At 42.2% G+C, this 14,547-nt stretch overlaps 1 protein-coding gene across 3 annotated transcripts in view; it reads right to left on the reverse strand.

The window, feature by feature from the left end:
* The window catches only part of WDR76 (WD repeat domain 76), a 41,060-nt gene that overhangs the window by 7,459 nt on the left and 19,054 nt on the right, over window positions 1-14,547 (reverse strand). For all 3 annotated transcript variants that reach the window (XM_032175392.2, XM_032175389.2, XM_032175394.2), the window contains exons 9-11: window positions 9,143-9,301; window positions 2,913-3,130; window positions 1,066-1,218 (exon numbers count right to left, since the gene is read on the reverse strand). In XM_032175392.2, the coding sequence (XP_032031283.1) occupies window positions 1,066-1,218; window positions 2,913-3,130; window positions 9,143-9,301 (530 nt within the window). The remainder of the gene's footprint in view (window positions 1-1,065; window positions 1,219-2,912; window positions 3,131-9,142; window positions 9,302-14,547) is intronic.

A 14,547-nucleotide genomic window follows, 5' to 3' on the forward strand; every position in this document is an offset into this window, starting at 1 on the left:
CAGCATCACCACCTCCTTCTCTTCTCCTTATGCCTAGCTTTTCTAGTGTGGTTTGTTGGCACTAGAGTTTATTGCCTAAATAGATTAGTAGAAAGCCAAACCACTAATAGTTAATGTAACAAGAGTAAACTGCAGTGTAAATGAACAGGAACAGAACAAGTAGCTTTTGAGACAAAGGAAACTGCATGAGTGCAAATGGGATGCTGGCCTACCATTCCCTGGTCTTCCTACACCACCTGGTTAATACTCACAGACTTTGCTAGAAACTAACTGGACACCTGTCACACACTGCAGACCACGCTCTTCCCATCAGGTAGGTTTAAACAGAAACTGGGTGCCATTCTGGAGCCTGGTGCACAGTATACATTCAACTGAATAATATATGAATTCCAAAATCACTTAAGGTAAAACTCTCATAAACTGAAAAGTGCTTGCAATTTTAAGCAAAATCAGGGATTCTAAAAGAGGACAAAATAATTTTCCTTTGTGATTACACTAATGTTCCCGACATCTTTATTGACACTGTTTTTCTGGTTTTTTGTTCGATTGGTTTATATTACACTTTAAATCCATTTTTAGGAAGTAGCTATAGAAAGGTACTAAAGCTAAAACCCTAGAACTATAAAACCATAGCCAATAGCTTGTATAGAATCTCAGTTTTTGCTCTTTTCTGTCTGCCCATGTTCTGGGGCTCTGCAATTTCCATTCAGCACTTCACTTGCAGAATAGATCCCACTGACCCCAAAGTATGCTAATATTATCTCCTTTTCAGGATACTACACAGCCCGGTTTCTGGGATTCTTAAGTGCTTAAAGGGAAGCCAGACCATAAACCCCCCAGCGTAGCTACGGACCTTTGCCAGTCTCAAGGAAATTTCCAGGAACCAAAAACTGCTAAAAAGCCATTAAACACAGGTCACCAGTCTTTAGGAACCTAGATATGACTACTAAACAGTAACACTAGCAATTTAATAGGGAACAACAGTAAACAAAGCTTTTGGTTTACTGACACAGTAGCTATAGACTCTTTAGATTCCTTAAAAACATTTCTGCCTTCCCAATTTACCTCAGATTACAATCGGCACATGTGGTCACCACTCTGTTACCAGTAAGAGGTGAAAAATAGGCGGAAGCAATGCTCTTTGTATGTTCAGTCAAAGAAATCAAAGGCTGACTTCTCCTGGAATTCAATCGCCTTGCATCATAAATATGAGTATCCCTGTTAATTGGAGAAACAATGATCAATGTTGCCATAGTACATGTAATGTACCTCTACAACAGGGCTAAACATAAGTTAGACACTCACATACTTGCTATACTGAGGAACATTTAAGACAGAACTCTCAGCCAGGCGTGGTGGCTCACGTCTGTAATCCCAGCACTTTGGGAGGCCGAGGCGGGTGGATCACCTGAGGTCAGGAGTTCGAAACCAGCCTCAACATGGAGAAACCCTGTCTCTACTAAAAATATAAAATTAACGTGGTGGTGCATGCCTGTAATCCCAGCTACTCGGGAGGCTGAGGCAGGAGAATTGCTTGAACCTGGGAGGCGGAGGGTGCGGTAAGCCGAGATCGCACCATCGCACTCCAGCCTGGGCAACAAGAGCGAAACTCCGTCTCAAAAAAAAAAAGAACTCTCTAAGGCCAGGCGCAGTGGCTCACGCCTGTAATCCCAGCACTTTGGGAGGCCAAGGCGGGTGGATCACAGGGTCAGGAGTTCAAGACCAGCCTGGTCAAGATGGTGAGACCCTGTCTCTACTACAAATACGAACATTAGCTGGGTATGGTAGTGCACGCCTGTAATCCCAGCTACTCAAGAGGCTGAGGCAGAAGAATCGCTTGAACCTGGGAGGCAGAGGTTGCAGTGAGCTGAGATCGCACCACTGCACTCCAGCCTGGGTGAAAGAGCAAGACTTCATCTCAAAAAAAAAAAAAAGACAGAACCCTCTAATACTCTATTAGTTTTCCCAAAACTGGTATACATAACAAGTAACAAGCACAATACTAGACACATCTGAAAACTATAGCAGATACATGGATCCAGTGTGTACAGAAAGACTTTTTTTTTTTTTTTTTGAGACAGAGTCTCACTCTGTCATCCAGGCTGGAGTGCAGTGGTGCAATCTTGGCTCACTGCAACTTCCCCCTCCTGTATTCAAGTGATTCTCCTGCCTCAGCCTCCCAAGTAGCTGGGATTACAGGTGCATGCCACCACACCTGGCTAGTTTATGTATTTTTAGTAGAGACAGGGTCTCACCATATTGGCCAGGCTGGTCTCGAACTCCTGACCTCAAGTGATCTGCCTGCCTCAGCCTCCCAAAGTGCTGGGATTACAGGCTCACGCCATTCTCCTGCCTCAGACTTCCGAGTAGCTGGGACTACAGGCGACCGCGACCACGCCTGGCTAATTTTTTTTGTATTTTTTAGTAGAGACGGGGTTTCACAGTGTTAGCCAGGATGGTCTCGATCTCCTGACCTCGTGATCTGCCCACCTCGGCCTCCGAAAGTGCTGGGATTACAGGCACGAGCCACCACGCCCGGCCTCTAGTTGGTTTTTCAATCCTTCCAAGAAAAAAGTTAACACAGGCCAACAAGTTATAGGTCACACATAACTTTTTTTTCTGTGAAATTTAAATTTTCTTCTCATAACATTGGAGGCGAATGCATATAATGCCAAGGAAAACAAAAATTTCTTTCGGCTTTTTCACTATTTATTAAATCTAAAAGAATCTCTCATTTTCAAAAAAAATCACTCAAGTCTCAATCAGTATAGAAAGGAAAATTACTTGGCCTTTGGGTATTACAAAAGTAATACCTTTTGTAATATTTTATTACAATATCTTTGACAACCAAACTAAACCATGTAATTGTGACATTAAAAGGTCTAAATCATAAAGTCTTATAAAGACCATACCTCAATCCGGCAGTGATAAAATACTGTCTATGCACTGGGTGGACATGAACAGTTCTTATTTTTCCCATAGAAGAACTGGTAAGTTTCTCATAAGAAGTTCCAGGTGTCCGTCTATCCACCAGTGACATATTTCCATCCCAGTGTCCTACTATTAAAGTGGAGGCATCTTCTGCCAAGAAGTCGAAGGAGGAAAAGCTACTTCTTTCATTTCTATACACCTAAGAATATAAGTAACAATCAGCTTATATCACACTCTTCTTGTAAAGAAAGCCAAAGCACAAATTCTTTGGTAAAAGGGTTATAAAACACTTTACCCAAATAACCTCATTTATCCTCTCATCATCCCCATCAGATGCACAGGACATAATGGAAACATAGTCAGGGTATTTGGGGTGTCCATTACCTTCAATATTTATCATTTCTATGTGTTGGGAACATTTCAAGTCCTCTCTTCTGGCTATTTTAAAATATACAATACGCTGCTGTTAACTATAGTTACCCTATTCTGCTACTGAACATTAGAACTTATTCCTTCTAACTGAAAATTAAAAAGAAAAAAAAAAAAAGAAAGAAACAAAGGCACTGATCAGCTGTGTCTACAATTAAATGGCCCATCTACCCATGTCAGGGCTACATCCCAAATCTCTCAATCCAAAAAACCTCAGTTCCAGATCTACCCTGTGAAACTTAACAGAAAAGAACTGAATCTGAATTCTACCCAATTGAAATTATATTTTAATATGCAAAGTAACTTTGCCAACCAAGTCCAAGACACACAGCTGAATGCTCACCTACTCTCAGCAGAAGAGTAAATATATACATTTTTTTGACAGTTAATCAGGCTACATCTATCAAAATGTTTAATGCTTATAGTTTTTGACCCAGTAATTTCACTAAGAGATCTATAACAATGTCTGCTGCAAGATTGCTTATAATAGCAATAAGAAGCAACATAAATATCCACCAAGAGAGATCTGGTTAAATAAATGATGGTCCACCTCTACTTTGAAATACCATGCAATGCTAAAAAGAATAAGGTAGTTTTATAGTATTAACTGTCCAAGATATACTATTAAGTGAAAAGACGTGCAAAAGGCTATGTATATTAGTATGAAGCCATTAGTATAAAGAAGAGGAGAAAAAAATGTGTAACTATATGCTTGTAAGCATAGGTGTACTTTGTGGAAGCATACTCGAGATATGCAACAACAGTTACTTGTGGATAATGGGAATGAAGAACAGGCAGATTTACTTTCATATCTGATTTACTGTAAATATTTTATCATGAGCTTTTTTTTTTTTTTTTTTTGAGACAGAGTCTCACTCTGTTGCCCAGGCTGGAGTACAGTGGCATGATCTCGGCTCAATGCAATCTCCACCTCCTGGCTTCAAGTGATTCTCCTGCCCCAGCCTCCCAAGTAGCTAAGATTACATGTGTGCGCCACCACGCCCGGCTATATCATGAGCATGTTATTAAGTTTTTAATCACATGTAATCCACAGTGCAATCACTTTGGGTTTAGGACTCATGCACGTAAAGAATAAAAAATAAATCTTCCTGTCAACTAAGAGGGAATGACCACAATTCATATTGTTGAATCATGAACTTCTGATTTTTAGTTTTAAAAACAAGCATTATAAACTAAGAATAAATTAATATGTTAAAGGCATCACAACCTTCACATCCCACAAAAAGACCAATATATACAAATGAAAACTTGGCATACTCAATATATTTAAATGGCTAAGAGCAGGGGCTTTGGAGTCACACAAATCCTGGTGTAAATTCTTGTTCTGCCATCTATGCCCTTGAGCAACCTCATAAACCTCTCTGCCTCAGTTTTTTCACCTGTTAAATGCAATAACATTACTCATTTTCTAGGGTGTTAAAAGGCATAATGATGTATATAAAGCACACTCAAGATAGTGCCTAGTATAAGGTAACTGTTTAGTCAGTTGTATCTGAAACAAATTACGAATATACGCAATAGCATGAATGAACCTTAAAAGTGTTACCCTAGGTAAAAGCCAGATACAAAAGGCTACAAATCATATAATTCCAACTGCTTGACATTCAGGAAAAGGCAAAAATTATAGGGACAGTAATCACATCAGTAGTTGCCAGGGATTGCAGGCATTGGGAGGAGAATGACTACAAAAGGTCATGACGTAATTTTGAGGGAAATGGAAATTTTTTTTTTTTTTTTTTTTTTTTTTTTTGAGATGAAGTCTCACTCTGTCATGCAGACTGGAGTACAATGGCGCAATCTTGGCTCACTGCAACCTCCGCCTCCTAGGTTCAAGTGATTCTCCCTCGCCTAGCCTGAGTAGCTGGGATTATAGGCGTGAGCCACCATGCCCGTCTAATTTTTTGTGTTTTTAGTAGAGATGGGGTTTCACCATGTTGGCCAGGCTGGTCTCGAACTCCTCACCTCAAGTGATCCACCCGCCTCGGCCTCCCAAAGTCTTGGGATTACAGGTGTGAGCCACTGCACCCAGCTCTATATCTTGATTATGATAGTTACACATGTGTACACAATTCACCAAAACTCACAGAATTATACACATAAGTGGTAAATTGTACCATGTGTAACTTTTTTTTTTTTTTTTTTGAGTCTCCCTCTGTCACCCAGACTGGAGCGCAGTGATACAATCTTGGCTCACTGCAGCCTCAGCCTCCCAGGTTCAAGTGATTCTCATGCCTCAGGCCTCCCGAGTAGCTGGGACCACAGGCACACGCTACCACGCCCAGCTAATTTTTTTTTTTTTAATTTTTTTTTTTTTTTTTTTTTGAGAGAGTCTTGCTCTTTCGCCCAGGCCGGACTGCAGTGGCGCTATCTAGGCTCACTGCAAGCTCCGCCTCCCGGGTTCACGCCATTCTCCTGCCTCAGCCTCTCGAGTAGCTGAGACTACAGGCGCCCGCTGCCGCGCCTGGCTAATTTTTTGTATTTTTAGTAGAGACGGAGTTTTACCGTGTTAGCCAGGATGGTCTCGATCTCCTGACCTCGTGATCTGCCCGCCTCGGCCTCCCAAAGTGCTGGAATTACAGGCGTGAGCCACCGTGCCTGGCCAATTTTGTATTCTTAGTAGAGGTGCGGTTTCACGATGTTGGCCAGGCTGGTCTTGAACTCCTGAGCTCAAGTGATCCACCCTCCTCGGCCTCCGTAAGTGCTGAGATTACAGGTGTGAGCTACCGTGCCCAGCCTATTCTTTGTATTATTGCAAATAATGCTGGTATGAACATTCCTGTACAAGTTTTTGTGTGGACATGTGCTTTCATTTCTCTTGGGTGTATACCTAGGAGGGATACTGCTAGGTTATATGGTAACTCTGTTTAACATTTAAGGAACTGTCAAACTTTCCCCAACCAACTTTACCATTTTACATACCAATTCTCAAAATATGAGGGTTTCAATTTTTCCACATCATTGCCAACACTTTTTATTACTGGCAAGTACAGTTACCCTAGTGAGTGTAAAGTGGTATCTCACTGTGATTTGCATTTCCCTAATGAATAATGATGCTTAGAATCTTTTCATGTGCTTATTTGCCATTTGTGGTTTTTTTTTTTTTTTTTGAGACAGAGTCTCGCTGTGTCGCCCAGGCTGGAGTGCAGTGGCGCAATCTCAGCTCACTGCAGACTCCACCTCCCAGGTTCAAGCGATTCTCCTGCCTCAGCCTCCCAAGTAGCTGGGACTACAGGTTCCCGCCACCAGCCTGGCTAATTTTTGTATTTTTAGTAGAGATGGGGTTTCACCATGTTGGCCAGGCTGGTCTCAAACTCCTGACCTCAGGTGATCCACCCGCCTCGGCCTCCCAAAGTGCTGGTATTACAGGGGTGAGCCACCGCACCCGGTGCCATTTGTGTTTCTTTAAAGAAATGTTTATTCAGATCCTTTGCCCATTTTTTAATTGGGTTAGCTTTTTTAATTAAGCTATAGGAGTTCTCCACCTATTGTTTTAAAGTCAGGCTTATTGAAATACAAGTTACAGCTGGGCGCAGCGGCTCATGCCTGTAATATCAGCACTTTGGAAGGCCAAGGTGGGTGGATCACTTGAGCTTAGGAGTTTGAGACCAGCCTGGACAACTTGGCAAAACACCGTCTCTACTAAAAATACAAAAATTAGCCAAGCATAGTGACACATGCCTATAGTTCCAGCTACTCAGGAGGCTTAGGTGGGAGATCACTTGAGCCCAGGAGGCAGAGGCTGCGGTGAGCTGAGATCAAGCCACTTCACTCCAGCTGGAGTGACAGAGTGAGACCCCCCATCTCAAAAAATAAAAATAAGTAAGGCCAGGCATGGTGGCTCACACCTGTAATCCCAAGACTTTGGGAGGCCAAGGTGGGTGGATCACCTGAGGTCAGGAGTTCAAGACCAGCCTGGCCAACATGGTGAAACCCTGTCTCTACTAAAAATACAAAAATTAGCCAGGTGTGGTGGCACGTGCCTGTAATCCCAGCTACTCAGGAGGATGAGGCAGGAGAATGGCGTGAACCCAGGAGGCAGAGGTTGCAGTGAGCCAAGATTGTACTGCTGCACTGCAGCCTGGGCAACAAGAGCGAGACTCTGTTTCAAAAATAAATATATAAAGAAAGAACAGAAACACAAATGTTCATCAAACGATGAACAGATGAATAAAATGTGGAATACCCATACAATGGCATATTATGCAGCCATAAAAAGGAATGAAGTACTGATACACGGCTACAACATGGATGAACTTTGAATACATTTTGTTAAAGAAAACAGTCACAAAAGACCACAAATTGTATGATTTCATTTATATGAAATGTCCAGAATAGGCAAATCTGACCAGGCATGGTGGCTCACGCTGTAATCCCAGCACTTTGGGAGGCTGAGGCGGGTGGATTACAAGGTCAGGAGTTCGAGACCAGCCTGGCCAACATGTCGAAACCCCATCTCTACTAAAAATACAAAAATTAGCTTGGCATGGTGGCACGCGCCTGTAGTCCCAGCTACTCAGGAGGCTGAGGCAGGAGAATCGCTTGAATCTGGGAGGTGGAGGTTGCAGTGAGCCGAGATCACGCCACTGTACTCCAGCCTGGGCGACAGAGTGAGACTCCATCTCTACTACAACAACAACAACAACAACAACAACAACAACAAATTACCCGGGCATGGTGATGGGTGCCTGTAATGCCAGCTACTCAGGAGGCTGAGGCAGAAGAATTGCTTGAACCTAGGAGGCAGAAGTTGCAGTGAGCCGAGATCGCGCCACTGCACTCCAGCCTGGGTGACGAGAGTGAAACTCCATCTCAAAAAAAATAAAATGAAAAAGTTCAACTTGACTTATCTTACTGAGGCAATCTGATACAGTTAAGCAAATCTGAAAGTTCATCTCAAATGATATGTTTGTTTTAAACATTAAGTAGAAGATGTCTTATTTTGAGAGAGGGTCTCACTCTGTCACCCAGGCTGAAGTGCAATGATGTATGTGATCACGGCCTTACTACAGCCTCAATCTCCTGGGCTCAAGTAATCCTCACACCTCAGCCTCCTCAGTAGCTGTGACTACAGGCACATGCCACCACACCAAGATAATTTTTTTAGAGACAAGGTTTTACTATGTTGCCCGGGCTGATCTTGAACTCCTGGGCTCAAGTGATCCTCCCACCTCAGCCTCCTGAGTAGCTGAGACTATAGGCACACACCACCAAGCTCAGCTAATATTTTTTATTTTTTGTAGAGACAAGGTCTCGCCATGTTGCCCAGCTGGTCTGGAACTCCTGGCCTGAAGTGAGCCTCCCACCTTGGCTTCCCAAAGTGCTGAGATTACAAGCATGAGCCACCACACCCAGCTAAGTACAAGTCTTATGCCTAAAAATAGAAGAGTAAGTTATTTTATTTAAAAGCTTTGGGAGAGAAAAAAAGAGAAATTTAACAAGCGCAAACACATACTATGTGCCAGGCTCTGTTCTAAGTACTTTATCTGCATAAACTCATTAAATTCTCATGACAACCCTATAAAGTCAGTCCTGTTAAATCCCATTTCACAGCTAAGGAAAGTGAGGCACAACAAGGTTAAGCAACTTGTCAAGGTCACACAACTAGTAACAGATGATCTGGGATTTGAACTTAGGCAACGTAGTTCTCAAAGTCCTTCTGCTATACCACTTCTCCCAATTGGTATAATAATTATTCATGTGGCATTTCATAAAGAATCTAGAATATCATCTGAAGTCAGCATGTAAACACATTAACATTTACCTCTTCAAAAATAGCCCTGGAAAAATCCCCACAGCGTAACGTGCCATCATAGCTCACTGACAGTATGTGGGCCGGATTGGCGGGTGAGAAGTAAAGACAGCTAACTGGCTGACTATGAGGATGAAAAACATAAACTCCATCTTCTTTAGGTTGCTGGGTCTGGAAGACAGTTGGGGGTGAGGGGAGAGAAAAAAAAAACCAGTGAAAAGTAGTGACTTTTGCTATGCTATTATGTCATTAAAGAATTTACACTGGATTATATTGAGTCTTTTCTTAGTCTATAATCGTAACCACTCTCCCCGTCACAAAGTCAGAACGAGAAACTTTATCTTGTCATTAACTTTTTTCTAGTTTTCAATCCAACAATACCAAGTCACATTAATTTTAACAGTGACTAGCTTTCTGTAACTAACAAACTAGTTTATATATTACTGTCAGTTTATAAAATCCTCAGGAAATGAGAAATCTACTCTATTTCACACATGGTATAATTGCTAACTAAAACAGTATCAGTACCTTACCACTTTGCTTCCACAGCAGGCTTCTTCTGTATAATATTAACTTACTCATTCTCAGCATAATTTTCATAAGGTATTTGCTCCTGGGACAAAGATAATAGTTTTAAACATACTTTGTCCTCTAAATGCACCATAAAAATGGCTGGGCGCGGTGGCTCACACCTGTAATCCTAGCACTTTGGGAGGCCAAGGCAGGCGGATCACGAGGTCAGGAGATCGAGACCATCCTGGCTAACATGGTGAAACTCTGTCTCTACTAAAAATACAAAAAATTCGCCGGGCGTGGTGGCCGGCACCTGTAGTCCCAGCTACTCAGGAGGCTGAGGCAGGAGAATGGCGTGAACCCGGGAGGTGGAGCTTGCAGTGAGCCGACATCCCACCACTGCACTCTAGCCTGGGTGACAGAGCGAGACTCCATCTCAAAAAACTAAATAAATAAAATAAAATAAAATAAAAAAATAACACCATAAAAATGCATGTGTTTGAATTTCCATAATAATATACCTACTCCTAAGGACTATCCTTTCCACAACTGGATTGCCAGCTCCTGAGAAGTCACTTTTCAGATCAAGTTAAGTTATGTTTCTACGCCATACGGCATATTATGAACCAGACAAAGAATCACCTCTAAATCTGGCTTAGTCTACTCTGAAATGATCAAGCATTTTTGTTTTTTTACTTTAAATTTTAAAATGGAGAGAAATATTCTTTAAAAGAAAAAAAAAGAGAAAAAAATTATTATAATCACACATACTCTTCCTGTTACCAGAGTTAGAAACGACCGACATATTTGTTTATAGCATTTGTTTTCTAGAAAAATAAAATTTTCTCTTGTTATAAAGAACTCAAACAATGCAGAAATGCACAAAGATGAAAGTTTTAAAAAAATCACTCCAGGCCAGGCACGGTGGCTCACCTGTAATCCCAGCATTTTGGGAGGCTGAGGTGGGTGGATCACCAGGTCAGGAATTCAAGACCAGCCTGGCCAAGATGGTGAAACCCCATCTCTACTAAAAATACAAAAATCAGCCGGGTGTGGTGGCAGACGCCTGTAATTCCAGCTACTTGGGAGGCTGAGGCAGAGAATTGCTTGAACCGGGGAGGCAGAGGTTGCAGTGAGCCAAGATCGCACCACTGAACTCCAGCCTGGGCAACAAAGCGAGACTCTGTCTCAAAAAAAAAAAAAAAAAAAAAACCATTCCAAATCTAAAATTAACCAAAATTATCATTAAAATACTGAGATTATAGACATCTTTATAGTTAAATTTAATGTGATTTAAAATGGCATATATAGTATGGTCTTTTTAAAATTTCTTCTCTATCATTCTATCTGTATAGATACACATAAATCTGTCAAAATAATATAAGAAAATGAAGCTAAAGGAATTTTGGAATTTCAAGTATTTACAGAGACATTATCTTCTACAATGGCAAAAGTATAAAACAAAAAGCAATTGAAGTCATTATGCTTTTTATTTTTTAAATTGTTAATTTTAGATAATTTATATTGATTTGAGAATATTATTCTTACCCTTCCTCCAACAGTCTTTTTTTTTTTTTTTTTTTTGAGATGGAGTCTCACTCTGTCACCCAGGCTTGAGTGCAGCAGCACAATCTCAGCTCACTGCAACCTCCACCTCCCAGGTTCAAGCGATTCTCCTGTCTCAGCCTCCTGAGTCGCTGGGATTACAGGCACCCACCACCATGCTTGGCTAATTTTTGTATGTTTAGTGGAGACGGGGTTTCACCATGTTGAGACAGCAGGTAATCTGAAATGCAGTTTTGTCTCAAAAAAAATAAAAATAAAAAATAAAACCAGAGTCTCAACTCTGTCGCCCAGGCTGGAGTGCAGTGGCGCAATGCTGGCTCACTGCAACCTCTGCCTCCCGGGTTCAAGCAATTCTCCTGCCTTAGTTTCCCAAGTGGCTGGGATTACAGGTGCGCATCACCATACCCAGCTAATTTTGTATTTTTAATAGAGACAGGGTTTCGTCATGTTAGTTAGCCAGGCTGATCTCGAACTTCTGACCTCAGGTGATTCACCTGCCTCAGCCTCCCAAAGTGTTGGGATTACAGGCGTGAGCCACTGCACCTGGCCTTGTTCATTATTTTATACCAGGATTCATACCACCTACTTGTATGGCGGTGGAGGGTGTTACCACTCCCGTGGGCCAAGAAAACTTCCTTTGAAGACAATCAGTTCTACTATTCACTGTCCCTACTTCTATTTTTCCTGATTTCCCCCCAGCAACCATTTCCCCATTCCTCATTCAAAAGAGGGAAAATCAGAATACCCAATGTGCTTCTCTCTACTTTTGATAATATAGAAAATTCTCAGGATATGGTCAATTTACCAGTATAGATTCTGCACACGGGGCGAGGCAGAAGCTAAATTACGCTGTCCCTTAGCTCTGCTACAGGATTTGTTTCTCTCCTTGGTAGCTAGTTTTTGAAGTATACTACATTAGGCTCTGCTTCCTTCTTATCGCAGTAAGTGAATTTTTTTTTTTTTTTTTTGAGATAGGGTCTCACTCTGTCAATCCAGCCTGGAGTACAGTGGCACAATCATGGCTCACTGCAGCCTCAACCTCCTTGGGCTCAGGTGATCTTCCCAGCTCAACTTCCTGAGTAGCTGGGACTAATGGCACACACCACCACACCCAGCTTTTTTTTTTTTTCTTTTTTTCTTTTTTTTTTTTTTTTTAAAGAGACAGGCGTCTCACTATGTCACCTAGGCAGGTCTCGAATTAGTGGGCTTAAGCGATCCTCCTGCCTCGACTTCCCAAAGCGCTGGAATTATAGGCATGAGCCACTGCACCCAGCCAGCATGAGGGATCTTATAGGGATGATGAAAATGTTCTAAAACCAGACTATGATAATTAAACAACTGAGTAAACTTATTAAAAACCACTGAAGCCAGGCACAGTGGCTCACGCCTGTAATCCCAACTCTGGGAGGCCAAGGCAGGTGAATTACTTGAGGTCAGGAGTTCGAGATCAGCCTGGCCAACACGGAGAAGCCTCATCTCTACAAAAAATACAAAAATTAGGCTGGGCACGGTGACTCATGCCTGTAAACCCAGCACTTTGGGAGGCCAAGGCGGGTGGATCACAAGGTCAGGAGTTCAAGATCAGCCTGGCCAAGATGGTGAAACCCTATCTCTACTAAAAAAACAAAAAAATTAGCCGGGCGTGGTAGCGGACGCCTGTAATCCCAGCCACTTGGGAGGCTGAGGCAGAGAACTGCTTGAACCCAGGAGGCGGAGGTTGCAGTGAGCAGAGATCACACCACTGCATTCCAGCCTGGGCGACAGAGCAAAACTCATCTCAAAAAAAAAAAAAAAAAAAAGAAAAAAGAAAAAATTAGCCAGGTGTGGCAGCGAGCACCTGTAATCCCAGCTACTCAGGAGGCTGAAGCACAAGAATCACCTGAACCCAGGAGGCAGAGATTGCAGTGAGCTGGGATCATACCACAGCACTCCAGCCTGGGTGACAGAGCAAGACTCCCATCTCAAAAAAAAAAAAAAGCACTGAATTTTACATTTTTTAAATAGGATTTTATGATAGGTAAATTATTACCTCAATGAAGCTATTTTTTAAAAAAACTGGGGAAATTGTGAGCACAGGATAGACAAGATAATATTGCTTTTAGACTTGCTAAATCTGTTAATGAGATTGCTAAATGTCCTGGAAAATTAGGTTGATGGAGATACTGGACTACAGAGACCTAGTAATACAGATTTTTTTTTTTTTTCTTGAAGTGGCCTTTTGCTCGTTTCCCAGGCTGGAGTGCAATGGCGCCATCTCAGCTCACTGCAACCTCCGTCTCCTGTGTTCAAGCAAATCTCCTGCCTCAGCCTCCCAAGTAGCTGGGATTACAGGCATGTGCCACCATGCCAGGCTAATTTTGTATCTTTAGTAGAGATGGGATTTCATCATGTTGGTCAGGCTGGTCTCGAACTCCAGACCTCAGGTGATCCGCCAAACCTTGGCCTCCCAAAGTGCTGGGATTACAGGCGTGAGCCACCACGTCCGGCCATAATACAGATTTTTGGAGTCATCAGGAAAGATATGAAAAAAGGATTTTTATGTATGACTTAAATTCTACACAGATCAACCCATCCAAAAAATATCTTCATTTAATCATGCTAATTTTCAATTTTTCCTTTCCAAAATTCCTCAAAAAGTAGTCTCAGATGGGTGTGGTGGCTCACACCTGTAATCCCAGCACTTTGGGAGGCTGAAGCAGGTGGAGTGTTTGAGCTCAGGAGTTTGAGATGAGCCTAGGCAACAGAGTGAGACCCCTATCTCTACAAAAAATAAAAAAAATTAGCCAGGTGTGGTGGCACATGACCGTAGTCCCAGCTACTCAGGAAGCTGAGGTGGAGAATTGCTTGAGCCTGGGAAGTTGAGGCTGCAGTTAGCTATGATCGTGCCACTGCACTCCAGCCTGTGCAACAGAGTGGGACCGTATCTTGGGGCGGGGCGGGGGGGGGGGAACAGTAGTCTCTATCCATTGCTTCTCCAGTTCTTTCATTACCCCCGTACTTCCTAAATCTCCTAAAGCCTTTGTTCCTTACTTACCTCATTGTCAAAGCTATTCTCTCAACTCACTAATGGTACCCTATTTTCAAAATCAATGGCCTTTTCTCCATTCTTTTAACTTCTCTGCAAAAGGCTCTGCCAACCTCCCATCCTTCAAACTCATCTCTTGGCTTCTACATACTATCCTGATCTTCTTCCCACTTTTTTGCTTCAGTTTTCTTTGCTAAATCCTATCACCTCCTATCCCCACTCACATCTTATCAAAATAAGGGAGAATCTATGATCCCCAAATAAGAACTTGGTTTCTGTCTTCAGGCTTGTAAATTTTGTTTATAAACCCCAA

The sequence above is a fragment of the Hylobates moloch genome, unplaced genomic scaffold, assembly GCF_009828535.3.
Source record: "Hylobates moloch isolate HMO894 unplaced genomic scaffold, HMol_V3 SCAFFOLD_14, whole genome shotgun sequence".
Lineage (NCBI taxonomy): Eukaryota > Metazoa > Chordata > Mammalia > Primates > Hylobatidae > Hylobates > Hylobates moloch.